The sequence below is a fragment of the Ostrea edulis genome, chromosome 5 (assembly GCF_947568905.1).
Source record: "Ostrea edulis chromosome 5, xbOstEdul1.1, whole genome shotgun sequence".
NCBI lineage: Eukaryota > Metazoa > Mollusca > Bivalvia > Ostreida > Ostreidae > Ostrea > Ostrea edulis.
Genome location: NC_079168.1, coordinates 64,121,268 through 64,139,462, shown reverse-complemented (window position 1 = coordinate 64,139,462; position 18,195 = coordinate 64,121,268). Strand labels below are relative to the sequence as shown.

Genomic DNA, 18,195 nt, shown 5'->3' with positions numbered 1-18,195 from the left:
ATTGGAGATTAAACTCCATTTTATTTGCTTTAGTATACTTGAATGACAATGAGGTAAATTTGACTAATAACAGCAAGCATGCAGCACGGAGAGGAACACAGGAAGGTGATCGACAGCAGCTACCCCTACAGAGACGATAAGGTCATTGTCACCCACGAACTGGACAAACGGATAGGCTGCATAGAGTACACAACCAACAAGAGAACCAATGGGACCGGCTTCAGGGTGGGCAGCAAGTATGTCATGACGGCATTTCACGTCATGCAGGACATTCTCGGTGAGTAGTCTGTGTTCTGAAGCAATTGCATGTATTTATAAAGTGTTTATTGCCTGTTGAGTGCTTGCATGATCAAGATCTTTGAATGGCAGACTTTTATTATCTAAAGGTTTGGAAGTTCCATATTTGTTCCATTGTTTTGAGAATCAGATGATGAGGTTTAAGGTTATCGAAATATTGGTGTGTGACCTTTCACTGCTACGTATTTCTGACATTGCTTATTAAGTGAATTACTTTTAAAATGGTGCAGAACTTATGTATTTCTCTAGTACCATTCTGGAAAGAAGTGTACAAACGACTAGATAACACCGAAAAACGTGGAATGGATTGGGCTTTGGATGTACCAATGCCTGGCAGATGGAATCTCTCTAAACTTTTATCATCACTGGACCCCAGCAAACAAGGTCAGGATGTGTTTTTCTTGTCTCCAGAAAACAAATTTGGGTGGGAGGGGGGTGTTATGTAGGAATAAACATATATGTCTGTCTGGCTCACTATTTGAGAAACAAATTGGGGAGGGGGGGGGGGGTATGTAGGAATAAACATATAGATAAGATAAGATAGATAAGTTTATTCCAATTTTGGGCCCAGAGGGCATAACAGTAAGACATTTTATAAAGAAGGAAATTCAAAAAAAGAAAGAAAGTTTACAACATTAACTACAGGTTACATAGACTGCAAACTGCATGTGGATGCAGCATGTTGGGGAAACAAATACATACATATATGAATTGCTAATCATGTATATATATATAAAGTAGATGGACAGTATCAGTATTATACCAATATATGAATAATAAACTATAATGATTTTTGCAGTTTTAAAGCATCACTTCTTTATGTCTGTCTGGTTCACTGTTCACTATTTGAGAAACAAATTTAGGGGGGGGGGGGGGGGGGGGGAGTATTAAACTTACACCTGTCTGTCTGGTTCATTACTGGAGAAGCATTAACAATTCTTTCTTTTCACAAAGATTACCTATGACTTAGTTGTGTATCATAATTGTGAACTAAGTTGGTGCACAAGGCCAAAGTCACATATACAATGTATTTGCAAGTATAGTTTGTGTCCCACAAAGTCCCATCACCCAAGCATAGTGTGTGCCCCTCAAAGCTTTTCAAGAACAGTAAAGTTCTCAAGGCCACCTTGTTCAGTCCATCATTTCCTAATTTCTTTTCACATTTTAATATTCTATACAGACATTTCAATTACAAAATATGAAATTATGCTCATTTCTAAATTTTACTTCAAATTTATACAAAATGCAAATTTTTTAGCTGAGTTGCAACAAAGTTGAACTTGGCTATTGGTTTGGTGGTGCGGGCGGGCGGGCGGGCAGGTGGGAGGTTGGGCGTCAACAATTGGTTTCCGGATGATAACTCGAAAAGTTTACAATCTAATCAAATGAAACTTTAATATATTGTTGGGTACCAGGTAAGGAAGACCCCTATTAATTTTGGAGAAAAATGGTCAAAGGTGAAGGTCACAGTGACCGAAAATAGAATGAAAATTTCAGAAAAATTTGGTTTCCAGATGATAACTCAGAAAGTTTAAATCCGAATCAAATGATACTTAAAGGTCATAGGAGACAATTTTCAAAAATGTTTTGTACGAAAATGTGTTCTTCTTTAATTACATGTACTTAACATATGCGAAGAAGTCATTCAGAAAAAATCATAAGGTAACAGGCGCTACAGACCGTCAAATGTTGCTGTGGTGTGAAGTATCAAAATAGTAAGATGACTTATCTCCCTTGCTTGATGACGTCAAAAGAGACCAGCCTGACGCAAATGTGTATTTGTTTATACTAACAACTGCGGGTTTTAGCCGTCAAAATGTTCAATGTGCTTACATTCAACTGTAATGTAGCAAGTCGAGTATTTCTATATACTTTTGTCTAAATGATCCAACGTTCAGAAAGACTTGGGTATGAAATCTATACCGAGAACACAAAACTCAAAGTTGTTTAACAATCATTTTACGCGATTACGGGGGTTGGTGAGGATCAGTTTCGTTATTGTATTCACTCTACTTTGGCAAAAACTAATGGGTTTATGAAATTAAATCTTTGACCAGATGCAGTTCTAACTATTTTCGACTAGGCTACAAACCAACGGCAGGCACGGCGAAGACGAGAAAATCCTGCAATACGTTGACTATATAATGACGGTAGACTACAAGTACACAGGCACTTGACGTTTTAAATATCTATAATAAAAAAATTGTCTTTCTGTAAACATAATATTCATAATATGTTTACAGAAAGACAATTTTTTTTTATTATAGATGTTTAAAACGTCAAGTGCCTGTGTACATGTAGTACTGTAACAGATATTCATAATTTACATGTAGTTTAAACATGATCTGATTTGGACTATGAAATAGTTATATGAAGCTCTTCTGATCAGAATTTTTCTCTCTGAATACATAAGTAAATAAATTGAAGATGAATAGGCCTATAAGGTCTAACTTTTTATGTTCAAAGTTGCATTATCAGACACCCCCCCCCCCCCTCTCTTTTCTGTTTGAAAAAGAATGTTCAAAGCAAATGGTGAAGTGATATTGAAATTACAAGTTTTTATATATGGGGAAATAAACCAATTTTTACGGTCATGCAAGAATTGGGGGATAATTTTTTTTTCTTCTTTAAATGAAGCACTAATTTGCACGTTGGTTTCCTTATTAGGGTCAAAATTTTAAACAAAAAATAACGTTAAAGGCCGAGGATTTTGAACAACCGGTCAGTTGAATGAATCAACATGCAAGAATTAAAGCTCGATAAAATTTGGTTTAAATGAGAACGTTAGCCATTGATGAATTAGGCAGCTTATTCTTTTTTCTATGTTTTCTTGTATCCATTTGACTGCCTTCGTCGGATACCCAGTATCCGACAATGTATGACAGCCAAACATAAAGTTTCCGACGGGAGTTCCTGCGTACTGTGCAGATTTTCTGACTATGTACAGCTTATGAACCGATCATCGTCCCACGCCCCACGATGACTCAACATATTCCAAAACTGTTTAGAAAGTTTTATTCTGTTTGAATGAGTTTTTCTGAACTGCACACCAGAATTCTTTGGCTACCTAAAGTTGTCTGTGTGACTCATCCATAACGCATGGCCTACAAACAGTCAGGACATTCGGATTCTTCGACAGTTCCTTCAATAACTGGTCCAGATGAAGAATTCGTTCTTCCTGGCTTCCAGTTCCAACCATAATATGCAAGAAAGAGCCCTTATAGTGGCTAACGTGATGGTAAATTATTCTTCATATACTGGCCCTAATGTCGCAAATTTTATTGTAAAAGAATGTTAAAGCCATTTATATTTATTAGATTCACCTGTTAAACTAAAATAGCTGCACACAATACTTGTGAAAATCCTATGAAAATAAATTTTTAAAAACGGCGCTCACGATGTGTGTAAATGAAATTTCGATCTGGCTATAAAATATATCCGAGTCAGGGTGGGACTTGGACACATAAAACCATAGGGGGAGCCCACCTTTTTTGTCAGTCAACCTTCAATTTTACCCCCCCCCTCCCCCTTGGAAAAAAAACGATGCTGCGTCACTGTGTCTGCATGGGGTTAGAAAGCGCAAGTAATAACTATCTATATTCCTCTTATTGTCATCAGAGAATGTACTCTGAAATTATCATACATTTATCATTAACCAGTCAGTATTGTTTCAAACGATTCGGAATAAATAGGATCTTGATCGATCTTCTTGTTCGTCCTCCGATGAAAAATCATAGATGTGACTGGCATTTGCATTAATTATGAGTTCAAAGTGACATCCTTGTATAACAAACTATGGTTCCCCATTCAAAAACTCCTCCAGTTGCGAATAAATCGTCCTATTAATTTTGGAGAAAATAGGTCAAAGGTCAAGGTCACAGTGACCGAGAATAGATTTAAAATTCCAAAAAAATTTGGTTTCAGGAGGATAACTCGAAAAATTTGAATTTGAATCAAATGAAACTTGGATATATTGTTGGATACCAGCAAAGCAAGACCCCTGTTGATTTTGGAGAAAATAGGTCAAAGGTCAAGGTCACAGTGACCGAAAATAGATTGAAAACTTCAGACAAATATGGTTTCTGGACAGTAACTCGAAAGATTTAAAACTGAATCAAATGAAACTTGGTTATATTGTTGGATAGCAGGTTAAGAAGACCCCCTATTGATTTTAGAAAATTCATTGATGACTTAATTGGCATTCATATAGGAGTATTAGAAGAGGTAATATACAACAATGAAGGATGCCCATTTCCAAACTCCTTTTAAAAAAATGTATTCACAAGTATTACATTATATCCAACAATTAGTTCTTCACAATTATAAATATGCCACATCATTCCTGACTTTACAATGTATCCCATGCAACTCGGCTCATGCACCCCTGGGTGCATATATTGATTTTTTCTTCCAAAAACCGTAAAGTATAGCATTGGACAATCAAAATTTATCAATCACCAACTTAAATTGACTAGTTATGTAACTTGATGACAACTTTCTTGCACAAAACACTGTGAAACAAAAGCACAACTGTCAGTGTTTATATAGCTGATTTAGCCCTTATCTCAACTCTAGGCAATATTATTATTAGGTATGATATTACTACATGTACATCACTTTTGTTTGCTGCTAGGGGATTATCAACTATTCAAGGAAATGATAATGTACACAGTTATTGCCTTGGATGTAGGATTTGACATCTAATTTTGTGTTCTCTTTTCAGATTTTATAAATTCCTATAGACTTTACATAACCGTAACTTATCCTTTGTAAACTATTTCATGATAGGTCACTGTTTTATATGTGTACAAGTTGTAGCTGTATCTAGAATCCTACACAATTCTGTACCTTATTTTTCAGCAACACTTGAGAAAATAGGAGAAGAAATGATTAAAGACACTTGCCATATCAAGTTTGGTTTTGTGGGTGGCGATTCAGAAACTGTTCTCAGGTTCTCATGTGACGTGGCGTTTGCGTCCCCTGAACATGATGTTGTGATATTAGAACTGGCAGACCAGCCAAAGACTCTCCCCAGACCTCTCATTATGAAGGATACCAACATCCCTAATGCAAAACTACACATAATTGGACATCCAAAAGGAATTGAGTTACAACATGACCCTGGTTGTAAAACCATTGAGAATCAGGCAGAATTAACTGAGCTTGTGAATAAGGGCATTAGTTTCTTCACGAGTCAGGGTTACAACAGTGACCAAGTAATGGCAGACTACGCTCCCTGTGTTTTGTCACCGGACCACATATTGTTCCACTGCTCAGAAAGCACCGCTCACGGAGCCTCGGGGTCTCCACTCATTGTCATTAAAGACATCCCCAAAGTCACGGGGATGTTGCTGAGGGGTCACCCTCATCTGTATTACAATTACAGTAAAGGCGAGGACCGCCCAGACCTTCTGGTGGAGTCCGGAATTTCCATGGAAAAAATCAAGTCCCTCTTGGTTGAGCACTCTCTACACCATCTAGTAGATGATTTATTCTCACAAGATTTATTGATGTAACATTGTAGAAGCTATTCAAACTGTGATACAGTATCATTATATTGTACTAACAATAACTTTATACAGTATTTCATTACATTGTACTAACATTAATTAACTTTATGCTTATAAACCCATATATAAAAAGCATATCTGTACATGTATACATAGTCAAACTTACTTTGTGCTCAGCTCAAATTCTTTTCATGTAATTGCTCAAATGTGGCATTTTAGATGTAAATTTCATATAAGATATACATTTCACAGAGCATAAAATAGAATAACCTAAGGTTGTCGATCAACTTGTACTTCATGATTTTAAAATCAAACTTTTCTTTGGGTTGCAGAGTATTTTAAAAATGCACCTGTAATTCTTAATTTTCACACATGAAATTGATTTAGTACATTTATGGCTAATTTCAAAGATGAAGGGCATATTGTGTTTGTGCAAGTTCAAGTCCATTCATCAAGGTAGAATTTACCACAATTGAGCATAGCCACTCTAAGGGGCATTGTGTTTTACAAACATATCTTGTATTTACAATTATTAGTTAGTTCAAATCAAGACCGAATAATTATTTTGATACAAGTATTTATTTTCCCAATTTCAATGAGCTGAAAAGATTGACAAAGTATTTTGTTCTTACAATTAATAATGTGATTATGTATTTTTATTACCAAATTTTGTATAGTCATATCTTTGTAGTTTTGTGTGCAACACATGCATTAATTGCTTTTGTGTGACACATGGTTCAAATTATTAATGAAAGAATAATCAACACACAGAAAGTGGCCATGTTTTAAAATACTGAAAGTGCTATATACCTGTATCTTTTGAAACACTGAAAGTGCTATATACCTGTATCTTTTCATCAGAGGCAGCTATAATTGTAAAAGTCAGCAAATTGCACCACCTCCTGCCACAATGTCTACCACTACGAGGTACATGTATATTTTTACTCCGTGTAAAAGGTATTTTTGATCTGGGTGCTTCCCCCAAGATTTGATATATTTTCATTGCATTTAGGAGTAACAAAAACAGATATATTTGCTCAATCAGTATAAAGGTGGTGTGCTTGATGGCAACCATTTCCAACATTTTATATATTTTAGATGGTATTCAAATTGGCAATATTTTACTTCCAAGTGTTGAAGTTTTTAAACATTTTTGTATGAAGGACGTTTCCCTAGTGACCCTTTTAATAGTCAAACTGATCAGATTCTTCTGCCTATGTCAAAAACTTTCACTTTAAATATGGTCAGATCTTTGTCATACCACATGTTCATAATACCATACAGAAGTTCTTATCAGTGTGAGATGCAGCACTAGATGTAATTCAAGGTCACAACATGCATATTCCATTTAATAACAGAGAAGTAACATGAATTTAAGAAAGTAGAAATGTGCCAAAAACAAGTATTGCCCATTTAGAACAATACTAGTACAATTGTGTTGAAATTGCATGTCTGACAAATTGATCGATAATGTACATAAATCGGAGATTATATAGTATTTTATTTATATACACATGTACATGTGTTTATCAGGAACCCTCTGTGAAGATTCCCATGTTTGCACATGTATCCAATGATCTATTGTTGCCTACAATGATCTCTCACAAAGGAGTACAATGGTGTAATTTCAAATGGAGTTATATTCTTGACAAACTCTTTATAGCTTATAGTTCATTCATTCAACGAGATCTCAATGTGTTAATATTTTGTACAAGAACAAGTTTTTTGAAGTTGCATTCGTATCTGTTGAGAACTGTAGTACATTACAACTACAATATCAGAATGCAAGGTTTGTTTGAAATCTGTTCAGAATTTGAATTGTAGAATTTATATTTATTACAGAATTTTATAATCACTCTACTTTGTTATGGTTTCCTATACAGAATGATCACAAAAACAGAAAATGCTATCTTCAACAATGGCTTTAGCCTAGCTGGTATAGTTCATAGGTCAAAAGTTACATGTTGGGGCAGTCGGGTAGTTTTACAAGTACTACAGACCAGACAGTCTAGTAGTTTTGTAAGTACTACAGACCAGACATTCTAGTAGTTTTACAAGTACTACAGACCAGACAGTCTAGTAGTTTTACAAGTACTACAGACCAGACAGTCTAGTAGTTTTACAAGTACTACAGACCAGACAGTCTAGTAGTTTTGTAAGTACTACAGACCAGACAGTCTAGTAGTTTTGTAAGTACTACAGACCAGACAGTCTAATAGTTTTGTAAGTACACATGTACTACAGACCATTTTTATTTCCCATTATGGCCCCGACCCTACCTCCCTCAAATAAACTGTGGCCCTAACCTACCTCTGGAGTATTGATTTGAAGAAACTTTGAATTTGCACAACATGAGGATGCTTGCATAACTATGACTAATCCTAACCCTGCAAACATTTTCTCTTAACATCAGCTAGGATAGAAATGTAGTGTTCACAGTGGGTGTGACTGGTCAACAGGGGATGCTTTCTCCTCCAATGCACTTGATCCCACCTCTTGTGTTAACGGCACCAAATGTAATAAATATAGGAAAGGAGAAAATATATGGATGGACCAGGAATTGAACTTGGGACCCCTGCATTACTAGTCAGGTGCTCTAACCTGGGACCCCTGCACTACTAGTAAGGTGCACTAACCACTGAGCTACTCCGGTTGATATCCATTGTTCGTATAACCATTATAACTACTATATTTTTCTCCCTCTTTAATTGTTTTTGTCCTTGAAGACTCACAACCCAGATTCTTTTGCCCCTGGCAGGACTTCCATCTGAAGTCCAGGGGTGGTCAATGGCACCAAATGTTATATAGAAAGGGGGACTTATAATTGAACCCAGGACCCATGCATTACTGGTCAGGTGCTTTAACCACTGAGAATTGGCGGAAACGCATGGTCAGTCGCACCTCTTTAACCTTAGTAAAAAAGAAGTGTGACTGACCATGGGTCTCCGACAATGACCACTGATCTCTATAGCCTTAACTACAATAAATTTGTTGCACAATACTGAAGAGAATATGAAGATTTATTTACCCATAAAACATAAATATCTGAAGGTAACATTTCATGGCAATGGTGAATAAATATATTCCGATCTACATGTACCAAATACACATGCAGTTTCTATGATGTATAGATCCAGTAATGTTTTTCTCTGTTTTGAGTCACATTAGAATTCAGAGATCTATCAGCCAGTCAGGCAGAAAAACTAACCGAAAATAACAAAATGCAAAGTGAATATTTACAATCTATTCAAGTATTTTGAGTATGACATGCACATCAAAACACATTTTGATGTCAAAATGATAGATAATAGATTAAACATATTCAAATACATTTGACAGAGTGTATGTCATGGAAGACATGGTACAGATGGAATGAAATATGCCATTTAAAAATGTTAATTGTTTGTTTTTTTTAAATTGGAGAGGTATACAAAAATAGTTTGTGATTGTTAATGCTGATTCAGTAGTTGGAAATGTCAAGTTATTGGCCAATCAAATTATAGAATGGTGCATTAGTTGCATTAGAATATGATTTTTGTTTCAAGGAAATGTGTCCTCTGTTAGATGCACTTGACCAAAAATACCGTCAGACTTGGGAGTTTCATCACAAAAATACTGTCAGACTTGGTAGTTTCACAAAAATACCATCAGACTTGGTAAAATCATCATAAAAAATACTGTCAAGACTTGGTAGTTTAACAAAAATACCGTCAGACTTGGGAGTTTCATCACAAAAATACCGTCAAGACTTGGTAGTTTCACAAAAATACCGTAGGACTTGGGAGTTTCATCATAAAATCTCATTTAAAACCACAGTTGCTTTATTCTATCCACAAAACAAACTATTTCTATTCCATCTCCAAAACAAACTGCACTTCTTTTCCATTCACAGATTATCCTGAAATTTCATCCTCATTAACAATCAACAACACACACACACACACGCCACAGCCACAATTAAATCTACTTTTTATTTCTCAGATTCAGTCACAGCTGTTGTTTGCTCCTTGGGTTGTCCTTGATATAGACTTGTAATGCTATGTTTCAAACGACTAAATAACAGCTTGATATTCTCATTGTCCATTCTGTTGTATTCCTTTGGATCGCTATATAACAGCTGAATCGGTGGATGCTTAATTCTATAATAACTATACAGGGCTTGTACATAAAACCCTGAAAAGAAGAGAAACAAAGTACAAGTCCATGGGCCACAAAAGCTCACCTGAGTAACTAAGCTTCACAGGTTAGGAATATCTTAATATAATTTATATTCCAAGGGATGTTTGAAATATGGGATCTCCCATGGTTTGTAGCTTGATAGGACTTATATTCAGCGAATTGTGTTTTGTATCCCCGGGTCTTGGTGAGGGGATAGAAAACACACAACAAGTTGGATATAAATCTGATGAAACCACAAACATTGGGGGATTCATTTTATCACTGTTAACTTCATTTATTTTACTGTATTGTTGGGAACTTTGCTTCCTGACAATTTGTAAACAAACTACATAAAATTGATGTTTGTTTATGACGTCACGAACGGCGTATAGGAAAACTGTGTAATAATTAAATTTATGCAATAGGCGATATCCACTGGATAAAAGAGTAAACGTGATAATATTGTATACCTTTATAGGGATGTTTGGATTATTATTTATCTTCATAAGGAGATATTATTTCATATTCTGGATGTTACCTTGACAAAATTTGAATAGATCATTCAAAAGTAAAAACTTTATCTTGACCTCTGTTGTAGACCCATTCTGGCTTCATGGGTTGTATTGACCTCTGTTGAAGACCCATTCTGGCCTCATGGGTCATGATTTCAACAAACTTGAATTTATTCCACATGAGGTTGTTTCTATATTACATCAGAATTCCAAGACAAACTGTGACCAATTTCTTCAGAATTTTATCATCTTTATTTTCTTAGGAAAATAAAGTCTAGTTTGCTTGCAATACAAGGTTTTATAAGCAATGTGAGGCATGGAGTAATTTTGAATTACTCTTTGCTTCTATTGTTTTATATCCTCATAATACAAATGAAATGCACCTTTATTCCTTATATTCAACTTGGTTCTTTTTATGAATGTAGGTTTTGTGTAATTGACAAGAAGAAAGGCTGCAGTGTTTGAATACAATGAAACAGTACGGGTTTATTAATGGCAAAACATTGGTAAATTTATACATGTCTGTCTATACAATGGACCAGCTCTTGAGATTTTAACAAGTTCGACCTCGACATATGACGAAGGCATACATATCTTTGTGTCGATTGAATTCTTCACATTTTCAACTTCGACTCCTTCATCAGAACCACTTTCAACTTACTATAGCTATGAATAAAATATTCTTAGGGGTATAAGTTTTGCTTTGGGTGTCTGTTTTTCTTGGTCATATACATTTTGCTTTTGAACTTGACTTGATAGAAATAAGTAAAATTCAAGGTTAAAGTTATATGGAAGTTAAGATGTCAAACATCAGGAAAGTTGGAAGAATTTGGTTCAGGTGTCAGAAATAAAATCAATGTAAATGAAATGGTATTTGAGAACATGATGAATAGAAAATTTCATGCAAGTACATATATTTGTAGTTATGAGTATATTATGTACGAAGATTCTCGTAACTACATGTACATTTATGCAGATGATGAAAACAAATTTCTTAGTTTACTGACTTTATACTTACCAATGCCTACAAGATGAAGTGATACAGAACATTGAGTTCGATACTGAACAATTCGCAATCTGTATGCCTTTGTGAAAGGCGTCACAAAACACCCAATAGCCGTGGAAAAGAAAACCGTGAACAGGAATGAGTTTCTTCCCTTGTCATTCACATTTGTTTGGGAGTCTCCATCTCCTCCATTGTTTGTCAGTTTTGTTGCAGCTACATTATTATCAGACTGTTGAGCTTTAGAGACATTTGTTTCTTCTTGGGTCTTTTGTTGCGTTGCACATACAGCACGTTTAATGAACAGTTCGTAGAATATCCCCATCATATAACGGTGGGCCTACATCTGAAATACAACTACCATGAATACAGATTATTGATTGACTGAATATGACAATTCTGTGATACCATTTAGATAATTAATAGTGATATAATGAATCTGAAACAATTCCTCCCTTCTCGGACATCTTCACTAATTTGAAGACATCAATCCAAGATCTTTATCCCTAGGATTTCCCGTCAGTTTCAAGAGGTGGTCTACTGCACCAAATGTAATAGGGAGAAAATGCAATGCACAAGACTGAAATTCAAACTTAGGCCACCTGAATCTCCAGTCAGGTGCTCTAACAACTGAGCTATCTGGCCACTGGTAATTGAACCCATCTGACCACTACATTGCTCCCTCTTTAAAATGTCTTCACACCTTGAAGATATCAACCCAGGATCTTAATCTCCTGGCAGGCATTTTCTCCTGTTAGTTCCAGGAACTGGTCAATATGGCACCAAATGTAACAGGAAGGGATAAAATACAACAGACTAATCTCGGCGGAGATTCTGTTTGGCTGAATATTTGGACTGACGCCTTCACCTTCATCGGTGAAGGCGTCAGTCCGAATATTCAGCCAAACCGAATCTCAGCCGAGATTAACAACAGACCAGACAGGGATTAAAACCCGGCGGCCCTGGACCAACTGAGCTATCAGGCCACCAGCGATCATACCCATCTGACCGCCATACAGGAAGGATAAAAATGCTATGAACCAGACTGGCATTCGAACCCTTGCCCCCTGAATCTCTAGCTAGGGAGTGTTCTGTTTGTCATGCCACATTTGTAACAACTAGCAGAAGCAACTTGCGCTGCAGGAATTCTAGTCAACTCGGCCCCTGGTGAACTCGGCACTTGGTTAATTCAGCACTTAGTGAATTCGGCACTTGCTTTATGAATATAAGAATAATGTGCATACTGAACATCATGTGTGCAATATTTCTAGATTTTTTTAATGTACTTGTAAGTGACCTGTCTTTAACATTTATTTAGGAATATGATTGTCAGTTTTACTTTTTCCAAATGCTACGGAGGTTTTAAATAACACCGGCACTCGGTTAAATATCGGCACTTTGATTGACTGAAATTCCTGCTCACAATTGTCAATCACACCTTGACAATATGTAATACAAATAACTTTCTCTTGAGCATGTAAATAGTTATAATTTGAGAAAATACACCATAGGGTGGTATGCAAATTAATCAGAGGAAGCTTGTGTTTCCTCGGAGTTCTCCCATTCTCATGGAAACGTATTACATGTATTTATAAAGATATCAGGGCCGTAAATTAACCTTCAATTTGGAGGAGGCAGGAAATTAGGCGGGGGTCTGGGGGCCGACCAAGCCCCCAGACGCTGAGCACATTTTGTGCACACTGAACACGTTTCGTGCAAAATCCTTGATTCTAGGGCCTTCTAAGATGTTACTTGACTAACTCATTCTAAAAGAAAGATTTGGAATGCTTTTTAAGGGAGGTATCATGTTCTTAGTTATTGGAAACAACATAAATTCTAATGAACTTTAAATTTTAATTTTTTTTGGCTCAAAAGTTGGAGGAGGCAGCTGCCTCCTCCGCCTCCATGTAATTTACGGCCCTGGATATATAATATTCCTGCGTTATTTGCTAATAAGGAGGTTATTACTCAATAAGTTGTGTATTAGTTTATAATTAAATTGTGCTAAGGATTTGTCTTCAAGCATTTAACTTGAATTAAAAATATTGATTCCCATTTCTTCTTATCTGTTATTTGGAACTCTCTTCTTAACTTTGTAAGTGAGGGTTTTTTGGAATTTATGTTTATTAAAGTTGAGTAAATGTTTTTAGTTCTATGTTGTAAAAATAAATTTTTATCTATATTCTTTAATTTGATATAGGGAATTTTAGAAAAATCATATCCGAGTTCAAAGTTGTTAAAAATATGTCTTATCATCTTATACTCGCATAACCATCCTCATTAAAATATCCTGATCTATATTTAAGAAAACCCTTCTACTTTTAAATATCCACAGAAAATGCATATGTCACAGAGTTATCTAAGTTAGAAGAATGTTTATAAATATAGATGTTCAAGAATACAACAGAAATGCAGAGGTTATCCTCAATTTTATCGTATTTTATATTCATCTATATACATATATTTCATACCAGATACTTTTTGATAAACATATAAGTGTCCATTTATTTTACATACATTGTATTTGAATGAGAGTTGCAAACTAGAATTGTATATTACAAAACCAATATCAGACATATACATGTATGTACAATATATCAGTAGATATCGTTTATCCTCACATCGGATTGAAATTGAGCGTGGAAGATTTATTTTTCCCTAACCTGCATTGCATATACGTTATGTATATCGTATGTTTATTATTTCTTTGTAAATTTTTTTTAAACCTATGGGCTGTATGGCTTATGCATATGGTAATAAACAATACAATACTTCCAAACAATTCAATACTTTATGTTTATTATTCTAACCCATGACCTGTACAGCTCATATGGTAATAAGTAATACAATACAATAACTGCCAGTTTGATGAATGTAATCGATGCATATGTTGGCCATTTCCCAATTAATATAAATGAAGAGTATAAAGTGTACATACATGTATATGTATACCTATCTATTGAATAATACTATGTAATCTGGTTATCTGTATGTGACAATTCCAAAGTTATGATCTCTTGTGAAATGTTGTACGCTTTTAAAGCAAAACAATAAGAACATTGTGTATTTATAAATATAATCAAAATTATTGCATGAATATGAATTAAGATTATTACATTATGGAATATAAATCAGTTATTTGTGTGGGTTTTTCTTCTTCAAGCAATCATAGAAATAAAGAATAATAAACAAATTGCTGTAGGTTGTTGCGCAAAAAAGCATTGTTCCATCTTCGTACTTCTAGGAACACTTAGCCCCTCATACATGTAATTTACACCTCACGCGCCCTCGCGTACAAGGAACCCTTATACCACCTCCTTGTTGCTTTAACAATTTCATTGCTGAATGATCCAGGGACTTTGATGGAAATAGTTATCAAAACATACACAACAGCATTCTTAGATTAACCTGACCACCTAAGATTGCTAGAGCTATGAAATTTTTCAAAAATATATACAACATACATGTAGTTTAACCTTTATATTGACAGGAACATATTTCTTTTAAAATTTTAATATTTTCGTACAGACTGCCCTGTGCCATTTTGTCCTAATTCCATAAAATTTGTAAATATGACTTTTTATCTGTGACGTCTTTTATCGTGTGAATATACTCACTTTCCAAAATTGTTAAAATTCTGTTATCTCGAACTCCTCCAAGCATATTGCTAATTACATTGGGGGGAAATCGTAAAAACTGAAAAAATTGCAGAAAATAAATTTCGTACTACCCTTGGTCTCTAAATTAGAGCATACATATGCATCTTTTACTGTTTCATGCTGTTTAAGTAACTTTTTATGCACTGTAGCTTAATTTTTTTTAATTTGTTAAATATTTCGTAAAAGAAAGACACAATAAACATTTATTTAAATCAATTAAAAGGCGAATTGCCATTTAAAAAAAATCTATACTCCACTTTCATTTCGGATTTAAAACGCATTTCTTGATATATTCGTATAATCTTTTCGAAATAATTTTGTGGCCCTTAAAAGGGCCTTTGTTATTCTGTATCTTGCAATCTTTATTTGTAGCAGAGGACTTAGATGTATCTTGTCAGCTCCATACTGTCTTGGGTATTCAAGCCTGAATTTCAAGAAGTCTTATTTAAAGTAACATTGAAGGGTTCTGTTTATGACTTTTGCCTTCTTCTGGAACAGAGAATTAGATGGACCAGGACTCTTTGGTGACTCGCCTCTTGGAATGATGCTTCCTCACCAACACAAAGTCATCCCTTAATTGATTAATGTTAAATTACCTGTCTAATTATCACCCCTATCTAGAAGACCAACACTCAATATTGTTAAATACCAAAAGAAATCTCATAATTCGTTTTTCTTGATTCATATAAAAACAAAGTCATCCCTTAATTGATGTATCTTAAATTACCCGTCTCATAAAATTTTATTTCAAATTATCACCCCGACAAACAATATTGTCAAATACCCGCCCCCCCCCCCCCCCCCCCCCCCCCCCCCCCCAAATCTCATAATACAAACAAACCAAAACAGGTGCCGAGTTGACCATACTTTGGTGCCGAATTCAATAGGTGCCGAGTCCGAATTCACTAAATGCCGAGTTCACCAAGTGCCGAATTACCTTTTTTTTTTCAAATGCCGAATTAACCAGGTGCCGAGTTGACTTGTACCCCGCTGCATCGTCCGAAAAGTCTCGACGAATTTCAATGAGATATTTGTGCAGGTCTTATAAATTATTTATAAGACCTGCACGAGTAATCTCATAAATATCAGCAAACAGTTAGACATCTTAAAATGACGAAAGAAATAATATTTTTCAAATTATGACAAATATATCATATAATGTTATGACTTGAATCAATGCAGTATGTATGGTCGAGCAGTCGGACAACCTCTACACTCACCAGCTTCACCTCAAGCAACTATCTCTCACCAGAGGGCGTTACGCTACGATCCACAACACTTACAATCTCTACCCAGAGTTATCGTTCCCGCTACGCTCCACTAATACCTCTGTCAACTTCTAAAAAGTTATATCAAAATGTACAAAAACTAACTTAGCATATCGAACTGTAATGATAATATCTGAGCAAATCAAACACTTCTCTGAATTTTTTAAAATCAGAAGATGGTAAATATGAGACACCTGAGCGAATTAGAAGGTTTATACAAATATTCATTTATTCCATAGTATAATCATGGAATTCGTTGTTTTTGTGAACCTACTTTAAGATTTAAAGCATAAAACTTAAACTTATAAAATTATTATCCATGATGCTATAGGTATAGGTAAGTTTTACTAAGAATCTTGACATTTATACGTTTACAGAGGTGTTGTAGCGCAGCGTAACACGTTCTCTGGTGAGAGTTTATATTTCGAATTTCCTCTATAATAATTACTTTTTCAGCATGGGTGCAGGACTTTTCGGCACTAGGACGTTTCGGCACTTTATTATTAAGACGTTTCGGCACCAAGACGTTTCGGCACTTACTTTAAGACGTTTCGGCACCAACAATTATTTTTTATTTGGCACCAACAATTCTTTCTTTTTATATTATAATAATTTAGTTTTATATTAATTTGATTTATAATTGATTTGATAATGCATTATCTTATTTCAATCTGAATTTTATATTATACATTAATTTGCTATTATATACAAACTTCGGATAATTCTTTTGGGGTGTATAACAAAGTAATTTAAATGGGCCCTCCATTGAATGTGTAAATTGTAAAAACAACAACACCCCTATCCTTCTCCCTATTCCGTGACTATGTGCTAATTAGGAGGAGATAATTAAGAGCCCTTGGTACACAATGAGGGCTTCACATCTCATTTCTGAAGAGAGTCTTGAATAACTTCCCGTTAAGTCTGTTTGTTCGCTTTCTGTTAATTCTCTCCATCTTTCCCTCTGAAAGAAGTCGGGCAACCAATGGAATGTTCTGTGCTTCCTTGTACAACTCAATTAACAGCAGATAAAACGGCACTTTCCCGGCACGGTTTATCCTGTTGTTAAGCCTGTTGTGCCATCCTTCCAAATCATTATTGGTGCGCACTAGCTGACAACATAAAGACGGACCAGTTCCGGATTGGAAAGATGGGGTTGCGCATCCATTGCCGCCAAACATAACCCTTTAAAGAGTCCAGTTGGTCAGTGCTGACTCTCCTGTCTAAATGGTGGAAAGTTTCCTCAATCTGCTCTGGAGGAAGGAAGGTTTGTCTTCCAAAGGTGAAGACATCTCCTCGTTCATTGTATGCCCTCTGGAATAAATATGAAGATACATTAGTGAGGATTTATTATATTAACTTCAATATTTTCTATATTTACGAATGAAAATTTATAAAATTTGACTATTTCAAGAATACATTGGGGGGATTTACCTGCAAACCAAATTCCTGGACCTTTCGGTACACAGCCTGCGTCCAATTGAATACACATCCTTGGATGGTATATCCTGGAAACCGGTCCTGGGTGGCCCTCCACATGGCAGCTTCGAAATCAACCACAAAAGTTTGTAGTTTGATGTGGTCTGGGAGGAGACGGTCAACTGTCTTCAGAACCTGAAAAATTATTAGTATTCTAACTGTTCCGAACACTGCAGCATTGACATGTTATTGTTGCTTGGGGGGGGGGGGGCAGATTTTATTTTATTGAAAAACCTTCAGAATTTGCGGCCTTTTATTAATTTCACCTCATTTAAAATGGAAGAAGTGTAGTAAAAATAACTATTTATGAAA

At 35.3% G+C, this 18,195-nt stretch overlaps 2 protein-coding genes and 1 pseudogene across 7 annotated transcripts in view; 1 reads left to right on the top strand and 2 right to left on the bottom strand.

Moving 5' to 3' along the window:
* Positions 1–7,663, top strand: part of LOC125649466 (uncharacterized) — a 34,864-nt gene extending 27,201 nt beyond the window's left edge. For all 6 annotated transcript variants that reach the window (XM_056165110.1, XM_048877015.2, XM_048877017.2 and 3 more), the window contains 3 exons: positions 74–277; positions 547–681; positions 5,158–7,663. In XM_056165110.1, the coding sequence (XP_056021085.1) occupies positions 74–277; positions 547–681; positions 5,158–5,813 (995 nt within the window). In that variant the 3' untranslated portion in view covers positions 5,814–7,663. The remainder of the gene's footprint in view (positions 1–73; positions 278–546; positions 682–5,157) is intronic.
* A 1,146-nt stretch (positions 7,664–8,809) lies between these two features.
* Positions 8,810–11,826, bottom strand: LOC125649478 (uncharacterized). Its single transcript, XM_048877049.2, has 2 exons — positions 11,496–11,826; positions 8,810–9,980 (listed from the first exon to the last, which is right to left on the bottom strand). The coding sequence occupies exons 1-2, from the start codon at positions 11,806–11,808 to the stop codon at positions 9,778–9,780; spliced, it is 516 nt and encodes a 171-aa protein (XP_048733006.1). The 5' UTR covers positions 11,809–11,826; the 3' UTR covers positions 8,810–9,777.
* Positions 11,827–17,282: 5,456 nt separating this feature from the next.
* Positions 17,283–18,195, bottom strand: part of LOC125649482 (uncharacterized) — a 6,303-nt pseudogene continuing 5,390 nt past the window's right edge.

Coding starts and splice junctions, on each gene's coding strand:
- LOC125649478 (XM_048877049.2), bottom strand. CDS start 11,808: ATGATGGGGATATTCTACGAACTGTTCATTAAACGTGCTGTATGTGCA. Junction 9,981..11,495: donor ACTTCATCTTGTAGGCATTG/GTAAGTATAAAG, acceptor TCTTCTTTTCAG/GGTTTTATGTACAAGCCCTG.